Source organism: Myzus persicae, unplaced genomic scaffold, assembly GCF_001856785.1.
Source record: "Myzus persicae strain clone G006 unplaced genomic scaffold, MPER_G0061.0, whole genome shotgun sequence".
Classification (NCBI taxonomy): domain Eukaryota; kingdom Metazoa; phylum Arthropoda; class Insecta; order Hemiptera; family Aphididae; genus Myzus; species Myzus persicae.
In genome coordinates, this window is record NW_019100658.1 from 444,859 (window position 1) to 462,045 (window position 17,187).

A 17,187-nucleotide genomic window follows, 5' to 3' on the forward strand; every position below is an offset into this window, starting at 1 on the left:
ATCCTCAGCTATAAAAATTGAACATTTCCTAATTCTTAACTATAAAATACTTTGAACATTTTTGTGATTATGATAAATTTAGTCTAAATTTGAACTTTAAATACTTTTTTAAAAAAAAGGCCTATAGACCATTGATATCACTCAACTGTTATTATAAATACTTATGAGGGCCTTGAATTAATTTTGCAATCTTTTTGACAGAACGAACACAATTTCATTGACGTTTATGTAGTAAAAAACTAAAAGTATTGAAAGTTTCAGATTTTATAAATAACTCCAAACAAGTCAAATTATTTTGAAAATTTTATCATGTATTAAAAATGATAAAATAAACATATGATGAAAATTTCAAGTAATTGGGGTAGAAGGGTTAGTATTTTTTTATAAAACAACAAAATAAGATAATAGTTGAAAAAGAATTTGTTAATTTACGGCTGAATATCCATGTCTAACTTCAAATACTTGTAAAAAATTATTCGATTCAGGTGGAAACTTATGGGAAATCTTGTACTAAATTATGAAAGCTGTATAAAAAAATGTTATGAATTATTAACTAAATAATTTGACTATTTTCATGGTTTTTATGAATTTTGTCAACACTTTAACTTCAGACAAACATTGGTAATTTTTATAAATATGTTTGCAGGAACAGTTAGAAATCCCTACAAAATGGGTCAAGTAGATATATATGTATTATGTAATATTATAATGTTATTACATTCAACTCATATTTGTTTTGAGATTTGTTGTTTTTTATTCGAGGCCATAAACTCGACAATTTGATGCATTGTTTACCTCATCTGATCGATTGTAACTATAATGGTAACCATTTAAAAACAAAAAAAATTTTATTTTCTTTATAAATCTTAAAGTTCTTGTGTAAGCACCTATTTAAAATGTGAATTTTTGAAAATTCTTTCTTAATGCACCTCTACATGGAGGTAAGTACTATGAAAAATCAAGTCTCCAGCTATCATAGGCTAGGTTCTAATGTTCTATGTTGATCAACCAGTCAAAAAAGCACTTCCCGTTTTTTTGCATTGTTATTTCCTTAAAAACCTTATTCAGAATATAACAAAGATTATAAAAAACAAAATAGCCAAATAGGTCCAGGTGTTTTTAAGTGATGCGAGTAAACACGAACAGCATTTAATCTTCATATTTTATAGATTTAAATACATTAATTATCTTTTATATTTCTATTATTTTCGGCAATTCAATTTATTTAATTATATAATTATAAATTAGGTATATTATAATGTAGGTACCTAACCTTACTGCTTATAAGTAGGTACCATTATTAAGCCTTAATGTAAATTTGTATTTGTTGCCTATAGAAATATAAAACTATAGGTAAATGTGATGAATACTTCAGTGATTCCATAAGGGCGTAATGGATGCTTTTTAATTTAATGTGAAAATACTGTTTTGCCTAGTGCAGTTTGTTTAGAAGACAAGGAAATTGATATAAAATGCATTCTAGCATTGTCTCTCTTCAACCCTTGTGGGAAAAGTAATTGATGAGAGATGTCCAACGCGTTAAATAATTGCATCACATTTTTATATTCCTTATAGATATTAGACACATTAATTATAATATAATAATATTATGTTGTATTCATATTTCATAGAGTAATATGGGTTTCTTAAATAATAATATTACCTACATTATTTGGAATTTGAATTTATTAAATATTATTAATTGTATGTTGATGATGATATTATCACGGTTGTAGATAGTATTATCTAAAGTCGTGATTACTAGGAACAATTTGAATTGTATTGCTTACTTGCACAATGTCATGATCTAAAATCCGTGAAGAAAGTGAAAGTTTTAAAATTGTCGTCATTGAATGCATACCTTTTCTTGATGAAAATTTGAATCCCATAGTACTACTAGTTATCACAATTACAATATAATACTTAACGCATTACGATATATATTATTTACGATATTTTAACAAATTGTTCGGTATTGAGTTAAATAATACATTAACAAAAGTAAAATCCATTAATAATATAATATACTTACATAATATTATTTCCGTGGTGTTCATATAATTTACCATGTTTTTAGGAATCTCTAGTTTGCAAAAAGGAGCTGTATTTTTCCGAAGTAAATATAAAATTTGTATTAATATTCAATAAAAACAAACCAATGTATTTTTTTTTGTTTTTAATATTCTTTAGATATATCAAAAATGAGTGCAATGTCTCAATATCATACACTTAAAATTGAAAATCCTAAAGAATTTGTTTATAATGTCCAAATAAATAGACCAGAAAAAGCTAATGCAATGAATAATGCAATGTGGTTGTAAGTAATATTTGAAAATGTATGCACATAATACTTCTTACCATCTGTGGAGCCCCTAGAAAATCATCTCCCTTTAAATTCAATTTATTTATCATATGCCATTCTACAGGACCCAAACAAATTAATATAGATTTAGAGTCCACTGTTATTAGTATTTCTTTTTCCCTTTATTCTTAGGCAGTAAGTACTAAAAGATTTAAGGCTAACCAGGGTTTACCCATAAAATTTAAGTTAAATATCTATGCTGAAGTCTATGAATTCATTATTTACTAATTTCAGAAAGTTTGATAGTCATTTGTTGTTATACCTGTATCATTAGGGATGTTAATAATTTGAATTATAAAGAGAACCCTTTATAATTATGACTAGATTGCAAGCTGGGTCCAACACTAATCATGACCTATAATAAGTGCATATTTTCTACTTAGTACATCTACTACTAATATAACTTAAATCTATTATAGCATTCCAATTTAGCTAGCATTTATTTTGAGATACATAGGTAATGTGGACAATTAACAATGGATTAAACAATAGTTTTCAATAATTTCTATAACTATGTGTACTTGCAAATCGGTACAGAAAACAACTAGTACATAGTTGTAGCCACATAGGTGGTACATAAAATATAAAACTTTGTATTCTAGAGGTTTAGTAAGATAACTGATGGAACTTTGAAGAAAAAATTAAAGCGTATCATGTGACCAATGTTATAAATATATTTTCAGCGAAATAGGAAAATGTTTCAATGAACTAAACGAGAATACAGATTGCAGAGTAATTGTTCTTTCAGCTAATGGAAAATATTTCACTTCAGGTACAATTTAAATATTATATTGAATACGAATAATGTAATGATGTATCAGACTTATACTCTGTCCAACAAAATAACATGCCCGAGGCTCAATGAAATTAGGTTCTTCTGTAAATCCATATTCAACACCTTACCATAGTGGGACCAGTCTCGATAGTAGAGTATTGTGTTGGAATAATTAGAATCAGCTTATTCTCCCACTGGAATATGTATACAATTTTATTCAAAATTTGATTGATAACCATTGTGTTTTGATAAAAAAAGATTATTCACCTGTGTTTATCACAAGTTAATCATTAACTTTTAATAGCATAACAAATTGTTATTGTGTTGAAATTAGACAATCTGATGCCCCCAAATAAGATATTTTTTGTGGTTACAATTTGCGGTTTAAAGCATGTTAATTATATTTATTTTTTTCCAATAGGAATTGATTTATTTGACCTAATGAATCTTGGCCAAGAGGTTGCAAGTCATGATGATATTGCAAGAAAATCAAAAGTCTTACGAGTTTTTATTAAGAAATATCAAGATTGTCTCACTGCAATTGAAAAAGTATTATTATATTTTACTAACATAACTATTCTCAAAATCACTATTTAAATTTAAAAATGTATTTATATGAACAAATTGTAATTTAATTTGTCAGTGCGATAAACCTGTGTTGACTGCTATTCATAATGGATGTATTGGTGGAGGAGTTGATCTAGTTTCAGCTGCAGATGTACGATATTGCACAGAAGATGCTTGGTTTCAACTTAAAGAAACCGAAATAGGTTTGTTAAACTTTGAAATATTATGTTATAATAGTTTAATTATTATTGAAGTTTTATCAACAATTTTAATTTAAGATCTTAAAATTTAGTCAAATTGAATATTTATTAATGTTTTTATGTTTATTTAAATAGGAATGGCAGCAGATGTTGGTACACTGCAAAGGATGCAAAAAATTATTGGAAGTATGAGTACATTCAATGAATTAGCATTTACTGCTCGTAAATTTTCCTCTAAAGAAGCCAAAAGTATTGGTTTTGTGACTCAAGTATATGAAACTAAAGAAAGGTAATTTTGATAATGATATATCTGTGCATATTAAATACTTGCCTTTAAAAAGTAATTTTATAAGTTTATTGTAACTTAGAAAACAATTTAGTATTTTTTCTGATTGAATTTTGTTTTTATTTAGTAGTACTACTAATAATTTTTATATTCCTAATACATTTATGTTACCATAATTATATAACTACAATAATTAAAATTTTTAATTATTAATTTTTAGCATGTTAGAAAGCGTTATGAACATTGCTACAGACATAGCCAGCAAAAGTCCTGTAGGAGTCCAAATGACTAAAAGAAGCATTATATATTCACGAGATCATACTGTTCAAGAAGGATTAGATCATATTGTAAGTTCGCAAGTATTAAAAATGAACAATAGTAATTGGTTGTTCTAGTTTTCAAATAAAAGCTTGAATAATAAAGTTAGTGACACTTTTTTCAAGTTCCGCCTTCAAATGATTTTAAATTAAGTACTTATTATTAAATTTCAATTTAATTAATTATATATTAGACTCTCATATGTACTTATACTGTTAACACCATTTTATTTAAAACAATAAGTAATATTATTACATTCCTTACACTAAGAAATAACAATATTTATGTTAATCAGTTAACTAAAATAGCTCAAATTAATTAATTAAATAATTTTATTGAGTCACATAGTATTAAATAACTTGTCTGAAATTAAAGTATATTAAAGTATGAAGTGTGTTAGCACATTGTATACATAATACACAAAAAAAAAAACTAAAAATTATATTTAATTTACAGGCGGACTGGAATCAAACATTACTTCAAAGTGAAGATTTCATTAAAGCGTCAATGGCTGTTGCTACAAAGGATAAAAAACCAATATTTTCAAAACTATAATTAAGTATTTTAGTAAACTTAATTTTAAATGTAATTTTGGACATGAATCAATTGCTCTCTCAAAATTGAATCTTTACATTTTATTCTAAATTAAATACAACCAATAGTTAAGTATTGTTACAAAATGAAGATTTCATTAAAGCATCAATGGCTGTTTCTACAAAGGATAAAAAAACTATAATTAAGTATTTTAATAAACTTAATTTTGGACATAAATCAATTGCTCTTATTCAGAATTGTATCTATACAGTTTATTTAAAATTAACAACTAATGGGTACCATCCAATATTTAGTTAATTAATATTTTTGGTTTACACTGTTGGTTATAAAAGCTAGTACAAATAATTCTAAAAAATAGATTTAATAAGAATATCATAGAAAGCAATTTGGTACCATCAATAAAAAAGGTTTGTTTGAATAAATAGCAATATGCCAATATGTTATAAAATGTATAGTTTATTATTTTAAGTTCATATTATATTATTGAATACATTTATGTCTAATAACTAATAATATATTTAAAAGTAATATATTTATATACAAGTTATTAAATTTCATAACTACCTCTGGTGTATTACAAAAAATATTTGTGGGTATGCCTTTTTCACGGACATAAATGATAAAGCAAAACCTTATTGTAAACAAATTTTTGTACAGCATATTTGAGTAAACTTGTGATGCTGAAAAAATTAAAGTTTTCAAACAAATTCTTAAAAATTGAAAAGTCAACTTGCATGTACTTTTGAAATACTTAAAGTTAACAAAAACCAATAATTAATAGTTTAATTGTAATATTAACTAAATTGGAGTGCCTTTAATAGCAGGGCACATGACATTAATCAGCATAATCAAACAATGTTAAATTACACTATTTGACATCATCTGCAGTGAATGTAATAAGTAAAAAAAAATGTATATCCTTCATTTTTTTTACAGCACTCGTGACTATCAGATACAAGTATTTAATATTTTTGAAGATAGTCTTCTGGATATTTTTAATGTAGTACTTTTCTAAACAAATATCAATTACATCTTTACATCTTTAAAAAAAGAATCCACACAATGATGAAACACTTTTGATTTATGGAAACTTAGATTCAGAAAAATGTTATGTACCCTTAAAAAGTTTAAGGTAGATTAAAAATCATTGTTTCTCAGAATATTTTTTTGACAACCACCTGATATCTACTAAATATCATATAAGAATTATAAATAACTAATAATAATTTTAGAATATTTTGTTTTAGTAGCTGAAAATCCTAATAGGTATAGGGCTGTATACCCGAGTATCATCGTACATTTAGAGCAAACATTAAAAAAAACTAGAGAAGTGAATATATGCATATGTACACAGGCAAAGCATAAAAGCTCAAAACAAAAAATGTTCTATACTTATCATTTAGTTAGAATAGGTGATTGCTTACATTTCTTACATTTTCTTAACTACTGTATTCAGAAACTCCATAGTAGTTCAAATTTTAAAACATAAGTTTAGCCGAAAAATAAAAAATTATTCAGAAACTTTTAGTTTCAAATAATTTTACTCATTAGTATATTTTATAATTCTAGGTATATAATATAAATGTTAATATTAAAATAAAGACATCAAAAACTAAACATATTATACATTTTGATACAACTCATAAGTTGTTAAGATTTCAGATCGATATGTTATATACAGAAGCTATTGATAATTAATCCATAATGCAGTAAATTAATTTCCGTGCTAGTGTAGGCCCAATTAATGTTTTATATTCCTTAACTCGTTCTTCTTCATTTTTTTTATTGCCAACTATTTTGAAGGCTGAATAAGGCATCAACGAACCACGATACAGCACTGGAATCTATAAATTACAACATTAATATTTGGGATACACTAATTTCATTAATTATTTACATTATCTATTGAGCAAATATCAACATCTGGAATATCACCAGACTCATCGAATATAGAATATTTTTCATTATCAAGTTTTTGAATGCATTTATCAATTGCATGCCATGTATATTGAAGTGGGCATAATAGGTAAGATGGTCGAAATTTGGCCTTGTAGCGCATTTTTGGGCATGAGTGTATATAAAAGCCCATATAGTAATACTTCAATTTGGGTGACATGTTGTGCAATTGTCTGACTAAACATATTTCCCTAAAACATTCTCAGAATTAATTAATTTCAATCTTAAAGTTTATTATAAACAATTTTGAATTTACCTCAAGGAACTGTAAGTTCCTAACACTATATTATGATAATCTGGGTCATAAAATAAATATACAGATGATACACACTTTGGTAAAATATCTATTACTCCAACAGCTATAAGTTTATCACCAAGCCAGTATTGTTGATGAAATGAACCATATCCTGGATGATCAGGATGATTAGATTTTTCCTCCTAGAAATAAAATTGAAAATATTTATTTAACAATTATATTGTGTTTGAGTTTGGAGCATTTATCAAATTGGTGGATCGATCAGACCGACAAACTCAAAAAAAACTGTGCATTACAAATGACATAATGTTTTAATCGAAAGAAAGGTAGTGGTGCCTCATGCTATCTACACAATAATGTTAGTATAGTATGATATCTGCAAATACTATTTATCCAAAATAGAGCCATAGAGTTTTTCATTGAAATATAATTAGAAGAGGTATATAATCTATATTGAATTTCTTAACCCTAGAATTTAAGTGATTTAACCATTAGCTGTGTGTGCATCATTTGTGTTTTTTGTTCAATTGGTGATTTATATTTTATACCAGTTAATTTGGGTGAATTTTTTAAACCAAAAAGGTGTACAATTTTTGACAATCTTAATTTGGCCCATGAAGTGCTCTGGTTAATAATAAAGATAATATTACAACCAATCATGAGTGATCAGCATTTTACGCATAAATAGCATACAACACGGCGTATTGAAATTTGTAGATAATATGTATTGTATAAATAGCAAATAACACCGCTAGTCTAAGAAATTAATGATACCTTCAAAGGTGAATCAACAAGAAATGATAAGTATTGCTCCATATTACAGTCATCTGCTTTGTCGTTGTGCACGGCTATTTGATATTTGGCAAATAGTGTAGCTCCAGCAGTAAAAGTTTGAGCAAATGCTTCTGTGCCGGTCTTAACCAAAGACACCTTATACATAAAAAATGTTCAGTAAGTTAAGGAATAAAATCTTACTTTAAGAGGTGAATCAATAAGAAATCGAATAAATTGTTCTCTTGAACAACGTTCGATTTTATCACCATGTATAATAGTTTGGTATTTTTGGTATACTGCAAACTCATCTTCAAAAGAATTGCTTGAAGATTTCATCATTAATAATTCTATCTAAAATTGATTTTTTTTAATTGCATATCTTAATTTTTACATGGCAAACTGGACATGTATTAATTATTATATCTATAATACAATTATTTGTATTTTTTTGTATACTAAAAATAAAATATTTAAGTACAATTTTTTTTTCAAAAAAACTTCCTATTTCAATAAATTCTTATTTTCCATTTTATTTAAAATTAACATTGTTTACTTAATTTAACTGTCATTATGATTATAGTTTTACCTTTTTAAGTTCATTCTTCTTACTATCCTTTTCTTTAACATGACATTCAATGGAGACAATGTAAGTGAAAAACTACAGAGAATTTATTAAATAAATACTTATCTAAATTGTATACCCAATTTTTACATGGGGTTTTCATAAAACAGCTCCATTTAATACTTTAGCAATAACCAGTGAAAAATTTAATGGAACAAATATGGAAATTTGTTATCATTGCATTTATTTTTAGAACATTTAAATTTAATGTGGAGTTCACAAATATCAATATTTCTTATTGTATTTTGTTTACCCCCTTGTCCATCATAATAGTGTAGGCAGGTATTTTAATACTCCATTAATTGTATGTACAATGTATTGAATTGGCCTTTATTTATCTTCTGAATATCTTTTGATACAAGATACAACAGTAAGAAACATCATGGATAAGTAAATAGAAAAGTAGTTTATACATTATACAATATGGAGGCCTTATACATTATACAAATATAAGTGGCTCAGTCTTATAAAAATGTCTAATACTGCCTATTCTGAGCGTATATATAAATGAATATATTAGATTAAGTAAATATTTTTAATTTTAGTTATGTTACATGTATAATTGAATAGTTTAATTGTTAGATTAATCTTTTATCAACACTAGTAAGATAATTAAGTTAGAATCAGCTAGTTAGTTATACTCCTAAAAAATGGCACCTAAAAAATATATACATAAGGTCATACTCACTCAAAACTCAAAAAACATAAAATATGCATTGAATACAATTTAAATTTATAGTTTCACAAAATATTTCTAAATTAACCAATTACCATTAATATAGCTACTTACTCTTAATTTTTTATCTCCCCCGGTAGATACTGAATCATTCTCTGCAATAAATTCTTCTAAACATTTTTGTTGAGGGGCTGAAATTGTAGTTACAAAATTTGGATCCTTGGCTAGTTTCTTTTGAATGCGTAATAATTTTTTTTTTTTTGAACTCGGCAAATTTGGATCAGCTCCATCGCCTTTCATATTAAATTATTTAATTAATTATTGGGAATATTAATATAATTAACACTAGCCAAAATGTTAAATAAAAAAAAAACTATACCAGGCTTAAATTTTTTGGTTTCTTTTTTAGTTTTAGAGTTGCAACTTAAATTAAGAGGTGCAACCATTTTGCTATCTTCTGTAAAATATAAGATATTGAAAAATTTTCATTAATGACAACAATTATGCTTTAATGCTTTATTATTTAGGTTACCTTTATTGGTAGTTTCTAAAAAACTATTATGAGAACCAATAGCAGAAGAACTTTGTTCTTCATCAAACACATAATCAGTGTTAGTAATTTTCATTTTGTCATCATGATTTTGTATATCTATAAATATTATAAATCAAAACTGTTTATGTATTCATTTGTTCATTAAAGGTAAAACTTACTTTCTAATTCATATTTCATGATGGGTTCTCTTTCAGCTTGTTCAGTATTAACTGGATTTTTCTCACATTCCCCATTTTTTAAAAATGTAGTTACTCTTTTTATGATTTTTTTTTGTGATTTTGATAACTCAAAATTTAAAGCTTCACATCTATTTTCATAGAATAAGCAATTTAGTAGTTAGTCATATACAAGTTTAAAAATAGCATAATTTAATTATAATAAATATCAAGGTAGATTTTTTAGGCAAGCACAATTCTTTTAGAAACCATATTTTAAGTTTAACTATTTTTAAATTTCCATATTGTTTGTTCGGTATAAATAAAAGCTAAAAACTACATTCCAGTCTTAAAAAAAAAAATGAATGCCAATACCTTTATTTGCTTTTATCTGATTTCCAATAAACAGATTTTACCTGATGGTATACAGTGGACAACATGTCTTTTCCATCGATGATTTGTAACAATACTTGCCGGCACGTCGCCACCCACGATCAATCATATCTTGGTATGCTCCTACCGTAAGACTTGAAGCCCACATTCCTATTCATTTAATCATAGTTTATAAATCAACATATGTATATGTAGGCCCAACAACTAAGAAGATATGTATAATATACTATGCTTACCATTGCTAAAGCTGGAATTTTCTTTCTTGCAGTAACCACAAGAAGATCTCTTAGTTGACCCATTATAAAATACTATGCTTCTTGTATTATTGCTCTGCATGATTATCAACCGACTTGAAGATTTAACTATTTCAAAAACTATAAACACACTCTGTATAACGTTTTGAATTCAAAAATCAACAACCGAGGTGCCGAAAAATAAGTTTTAGCTGAACTAAGGTATAAAGTATCCACTATATAGAGTTTAACTAGAAAGGCTTTTAGTTTAATACATACGCGAAATTGTTATCTATAGACAACATTTACACACTGTATAATCTACACAGAGATAGTTGTAATTAATAATTATTAGAATATACTTGTCTATGCAGTTACTTGGTTACTTCTGTGCCAAGTGCCCACGAATAATAATTTACTGAATATTTGTATCAAGAGAAAAATCTGAGAGCTGCAGCAGCTGCTGCGCCTGCTATTAGCATCAGTGTTGATAATGAATGATAATATAATTCCATTTCGAAATATATTATTATAACCACAATCGCAGCTGTAGATAGTAAGTAGGTACCATAGTTGTAACACAGAGCAATATTGTTGTAGACTTGTAGTCGTAGTTGTGGTTTATTGTGGTTGTAGCTTACACCACGTCGACTACGATTTAAGATGTAGGTATATTCTATATTGTCACATACACATAGGTACTCAAAACCTACCATCCGGTCACAAATCACGATGTAGACTGTCTACAGTAGACAATATTATCGTCTATTAAGTCTTAAGAGTTGCGATCATAATATTACAGTACATTAAATATTTATATGCAGTGTTAGAATAAAGAAAAAAAATCGTTATTCTCGTTTAAATATGTAATTTCGTAGGTACAAATTTGAACTTAAAATGTCTACAAAGTAGGCACAAACAAAAAACAGCAGTGTATAAATATTTTTTAAATATTTTGGTGACAATATAAATTACTTATGAGAAACCTTATTTTATTTTTAATTTTCAATTATTGTTAACTATAAAAAAGCGGGTACCTATAATAAGTGGGTAACGCTGTGCTGTACATTATGGTGTCTACAGAATCATTGTAATGGCTGGTTAGGTTAGTTACTGTATTCTGAGCGAAGTAGGTCAATCAACCTATACTATTCATGTGATTAAAAACATTTATGTTACTATAGGCATTAGAAGTAAGGAGGTACAGTACCTACTACCTAGGTTTAAATCATTTTTGCCAAAAAAATTGCATTTGAAAATGTCATTGTGTGTAAATTGTATACAATATAACAATTTACTCCTCTGAAAATCTCAAGTACCTACCCACGAATAATATTTTTAAATTACAACAATGTAAGTAAAATCGATATTCTTTGTATTAATAAGTAATACATTTTCAACTCAAAATGTCTGTAAAAAAATAACAGAGTTTATATATTTTTTAGATTTCTTGGTTACCGTATAAACTATATATGAGAATCCTTGTTTTAAATTTAAATTTTCAATCCTTAGCTATAAAAATTAAACATTTTTTTACTACAAAATAATTTGATACATTTGTGTGTGGTTTTGATTTGAAACTTTATATACTTATAATTAATAACCGACACCTGGAGTCTAGACTGACTGGACAGATTATCTATGTACTGTACAGTGTAAAATAGGTTGTAAATCCAATATTTGAACTTGTAAAATTGTAAGAAGTGAAATTGAATTCTAAGTGTTATGACGTTATGTGACAGTATTCAGTGTACCACGGTCAAAAATAAATAAAAGTAGATGACGAAGATTTAAATCATAATAATATTATTTAGCTTACAATTATAGTTTTTGGCGTCATTGTCTAGACAATATTATATAGTTAATATAAAATATAAAAACAATAAAATATACCCATGTTTTATAATTATCGACTATGTTTTATTGTTATCCGTTAATTCACAGGGATTTACTATATTATATTGTCTTGTAAAAATATAAAATAGCCAATAGGCAAAAAATAGAAACACTGCTTATAGTATGTTGGGCGTTGGCTGTGTACGCATTGCCTTAATATAAATATTTGAAGGCAACAAAATATGATTATAATATCGTAGATACATGGCATTTTCACTGAGTGTTTATATCCGCGTTTTCTATATAGCATAATAAAATTGTCAAAATATTTTGAATAAAACTATTTATAGGCATATGAAATTGTCGATTCTTATTTGTTTTTTTAAACTAATGTAGGTAGAAAAATGTTAGCTAGATCAAAAAACTTGAAAATGTAATGCAAAGTGCCTAGGTTCCTCGTAAGTTGTTGGTTTATTAGTGGAAATGAAAAAAAAGTTGAGTGTAAATCTCAATAATTTTTTATGAGCGTTTGAATTTAGAATTTTGATAAAATTCGTAATAATAATTTCGCAAATTATTTTGAAATTCATAAAAAATATCCATTTAATATCTAATATTTAAAAATTTAATTCAAGATTCCTTATAACTTATAGGTTATAAGTTTGTCTAGCTTTATCAAAAAAAAAATTCTACCAGAAAGTCAAACTAAATTTAAAAGCATTTAAAGTTCATATTTCGACGAAATCCATATCATTCAAAATATACAAATAATCTTATACAGTTAAATATTTTTACATTTTCAACTTTCATAGCTAAAGATTGAAAATTGAAAACAAAGTTCCAGGCAAATAGGTTATTCTGTAACAAAAAAAATCTAAAAATTTATAAGTTTTTTTCAAATATTAGGACGAAATTACATATTAAATAACCAAAAATAATGATTTATGTTATTTTGTTGTAAATTAAAAATATTATTCGTGGGTTCTTGAAACTTTTAAAGTATATTCATATATTTTATACACACAATAACTTTTCAAATGTTTTTTTGGCAAAAATGAATGAAATCCGCTGCGCGTAGTGAGTAACCTAACCTAACCTAACCTACTAATGGTTACTAGTAAAATAAAGTACTTTAGTCACAATGATATAAAATATACTAAATTACTAAGTAATATAATAGACTGATAGACCGTTTTTGCTCAGAATTGTTTTTAGTAAGCAATGATTTTATATCATTGAATTCAAATTTAACCCCATCCATTACAGTGACCCACTTACTGTACAGCACAGCGACATCCACTAATCTTTTTTTTTTATTTCACTTATCAAGTAAGTACCTCTCCCATAGAAATTAAAAAAAAGTGTGATTGAGAGTCAATGAAGGTACTTGTTATAATTATTAGATGATATTTACAAAAATATATTAATTTATCATTCAGAGCAATAAATAATTATTAATTAGTTTCCAGCTAGCCGAAATATTATGTAATATTTACTTGCTATCATACAAAAAATTCTACTGAAATGGACTGACTTGCCAAGTCCTATGAATTTGAGACATTAGAATTAAAAATTTAAGAATAATATTGATAACAGTATAACTGTATCATCAGATACTGTATTACAGTATACTTATATGGAAAAAAAACGTTTTAAATAAAACTAAAATATTATTATATTTATTTTTTATAATTATAATTACAACCTATTCAATGATAAAAAAAAATAATATTTACGCACTGGCTAAACAGAATACTATTTATAACCATGTATATGCCTGAGATTGTTTAAATAAACTAATAGCGTCTTATGACATATTAGCAAGTAAAAATAAATATTAAATCGTTTTTTAAATCTAAATTAAGTACTTGCACATTTCTTTTTAAATATAAATTTGAAGAGAAAATAATTAACAGACTTAAACATGGCGGCAAAGCAACCTGCACAGGGAGAAGAAAAGAAAGTTACAGAAATGGGTTTTACGTAATTATACTTCAATTTTTGTTTGTATAACACTTCACACTTCAATACATTATAATCTCCCTTTAGACCAACTCCACGACCCGGTGGTTTCTTGAAAATCAAATTAGATGTAAAAGAGAAAAAGAATAAAGTTCTCCAATTTGATCAATATCAAAATATCATAAGCAGAGTAGAAGATATGGAAAAGAATAAATTTAAAGTTGAAAAGTCGGTTGTTAAAAATCCAGCGCTACCAACAATAACACCAATAAGGACCTTAAATTTGCCGAAAATTTCTCAGGAATCGCTTTTTGACAAATGTCTTATTGAGAATGAAGATAATGGTATAAGTTCATATTATAATTTAAAATAATATAACTTGTATAGAATATGCGTTTATTAATTATTAACTATTTAGTTTATTAACCAAGCTCAGATAATTATATAACTTTAGCTTTTATAAAAAATGTGTGATTTAAAGTTTACGCGATGTTAGTAAGTAAATTATTTTGAATGACGGGTGTGAAGTTCAGATAAGTGATTGTAAATTGGATACGGCAATTTTTGATTTGTAAAATGGGTGAGTATAGTAAATTGCTTCCGGTACTTTTTGGTTTCTATGATTGCCTATAGTAAATTGAGCCAACAGTTTCCAAGTGACCCGAAATTCATCAATATTTATTTTAAGCACTATATTGGACGTATATAGCTGTACACAATTTATTTTTTATTATAATACTACTCTATATACAATTAAAATAACAAAAACAATTCTTTAACTTAGACCCCCCAAATGTTTTCATTTTTTATAAATTTATTTATTTTAACCAAATTAAAATATCAGTTCCAGAAGAATTGATAATCGTCTCCTCGTGGTGCCATTTGATTTTCTGAATTATGCTAAACAGCTATCATACAAATAGTATTACTTATAATAATTAATATAGTCTCTGCTGGGCGCAATTTAGGTACTACATAGAAATTTACAAAGGCATATTTTATACCTGAAATGTGTTGAACGCAATTTACAATTTTTTCCTTTCGCAAGGCACAATTTACGTTTGTCCGTTAAAATCGACGGTTAAGGACACTATTAACTCACTATTAGCTTTACTTCAGGAATATTACTCGTTCAATTTTGAGTTTTTTTAAAAAAACAGCTTGGATCGGAAAGAACAAATATAAATAACGATATGTTGTTTTTAATCTGTAATTATTTTAAAACTTTTTTACCAAGATTTTTTTTATATATTTTTAGTTAAGATTAAAATGTAATATCATAGTAGGTACAATTCAACTTTAAATTTTGTGTGCAGAATAATAAATTATTTAAACAATTATTATAATTTTTTTTGTTTAACTACTTTTTTAAACTATTTATTTAACAATTTTTTAACCAATATTTAAATCTTCATGTAGGACAAGCGCTTAACGATTACGAAAAATGGTTGGATGAAACTGCCCCAGCTAATGACACCAATCTCATGGATAATCTTGAAGAAGCGATAAATTTCATTGTACTATTAGCATCTAAACCAGATGCAGACTCCAGTGATTTCGATGAAATGCAAGCTATTTCAGTAGTACAGTTTTTACGTACTATTAAAACACCTAGTGGTCAATATGAGCCTAACAACCTACGACTGATGGAGTACATCGACAAGAAAGGCGAAGAATCTCACAAAAAATAACCTATTTATAATTTAACAACACAATTTAACACAACAAAATTAAAATTAGTATTTAAACTTACAAATTTTTTATGTCACTTTGGTAAATTTTAACTTTTAACATTTTTCAAAACATAAATTGATTGCAACCTGATTTCCTAAGTAAGTATAGGCATTATAATGTAAATATGTGCATAGCGTTGGCAGAATTTTTAAAGTTTTAATTTTTATATTTAAATGCAACTTGGAGGGTTTATACAGACGAGGGTAAATTTTTAAGCACTAAAAACACGGGGGACTCTTTGTCGAGCCCTCTAGCTACGCGATTGTACCTATCTACTAAAGAAATATTTTTAAAAATTAAATTAGAGCTTGGTAACCATTGCTCTTAAACCAAAATTGACAAATCGCAAGATCGTTTTACGATTTTCCAAATTTCCATTCAGTTTCTGTTAACATTTAACTCGTTGTAAATCAGTAAATGTTGATTTTAAAGTGTTAAAAAACCATAATTATAAAATGTCAAAATCTATTATTTTTCTAAGCAATTAAATTTAAAAGTTTTTATTTGCGTTGCTTGAAACGCTAACTGGCTGACGCGTTTTATTTTAGAAATTTCTTTTTTAAAATAATTTTCATTACATTTCTAATTTTTATCTATTTGGAAAATATTTTTAATTATTTACCTAACGCGTTCCTTACAAATATGTAAGAGCGTTGTTACAATAATTTGTTACTTTAAGTCTAAATACCTATGTTGATATTCAATTTCGGTTATTCTTCAGTGTTTTTTGTTTTTTTTCAATGGCATCAAATATATTGAGTACCTAATAGGTACATTTTATTTCGCATAAAAAAGCAGATAAGTTGGCTCTGCTATACATTGGGTGTCTAGAGAATCACTTCAATGGATGTGTAAAATTTAAATTCAATGTATATCATTGTATAAGAAAAACGATTATGAGAAAAGAAGCTCTGTGGTATTACAAGCCAGTGATAAATATATTTTATGTTATTAATGTGATTACAGTAATTTGT

General features: G+C 26.4%; 3 protein-coding genes across 5 annotated transcripts; 2 read left to right on the top strand and 1 right to left on the bottom strand.

Moving 5' to 3' along the window:
* Nucleotides 1–1,773: 1,773 nt before the first annotated feature.
* Nucleotides 1,774–5,283, top strand: LOC111039380 (delta(3,5)-Delta(2,4)-dienoyl-CoA isomerase, mitochondrial). Its single transcript, XM_022322891.1, has 8 exons — nucleotides 1,774–2,116; nucleotides 2,191–2,317; nucleotides 3,046–3,134; nucleotides 3,559–3,686; nucleotides 3,781–3,907; nucleotides 4,040–4,193; nucleotides 4,411–4,537; nucleotides 4,965–5,283. Exons 1-8 carry the CDS (start codon nucleotides 2,068–2,070, stop codon nucleotides 5,061–5,063), a joined length of 900 nt encoding a protein of 299 aa, XP_022178583.1. The 5' UTR covers nucleotides 1,774–2,067; the 3' UTR covers nucleotides 5,064–5,283.
* A 443-nt stretch (nucleotides 5,284–5,726) lies between these two features.
* Nucleotides 5,727–11,237, bottom strand: LOC111039365 (arginyl-tRNA--protein transferase 1). 3 transcript variants are annotated; one of them, XM_022322869.1, is made up of 10 exons: nucleotides 10,685–11,237; nucleotides 10,472–10,598; nucleotides 10,059–10,207; nucleotides 9,880–9,996; nucleotides 9,727–9,804; nucleotides 9,462–9,640; nucleotides 8,251–8,400; nucleotides 7,276–7,457; nucleotides 6,961–7,210; nucleotides 5,727–6,907 (listed from the first exon to the last, which is right to left on the bottom strand). In XM_022322869.1, exons 1-10 carry the CDS (start codon nucleotides 10,782–10,784, stop codon nucleotides 6,758–6,760), a joined length of 1,482 nt encoding a protein of 493 aa, XP_022178561.1. In that variant the 5' UTR covers nucleotides 10,785–11,237; the 3' UTR covers nucleotides 5,727–6,757. The 3 variants fall into 3 exon arrangements, with proteins under 3 accessions (XP_022178561.1, XP_022178552.1, XP_022178569.1); XM_022322860.1 differs by lacking the exon at nucleotides 8,251–8,400 and adding an exon at nucleotides 8,050–8,205 and having other exon boundaries at nucleotides 10,685–11,228; XM_022322877.1 differs by lacking the exon at nucleotides 8,251–8,400 and having other exon boundaries at nucleotides 10,685–11,231.
* Nucleotides 11,238–14,441: 3,204 nt separating this feature from the next.
* On the top strand, nucleotides 14,442–16,170 carry LOC111039398. The gene is made up of 3 exons (XM_022322916.1): nucleotides 14,442–14,500; nucleotides 14,567–14,823; nucleotides 15,899–16,170. Exons 1-3 carry the CDS (start codon nucleotides 14,442–14,444, stop codon nucleotides 16,168–16,170), a joined length of 588 nt encoding a protein of 195 aa, XP_022178608.1.
* The last annotated feature ends 1,017 nt before the right edge of the window (nucleotides 16,171–17,187 follow it).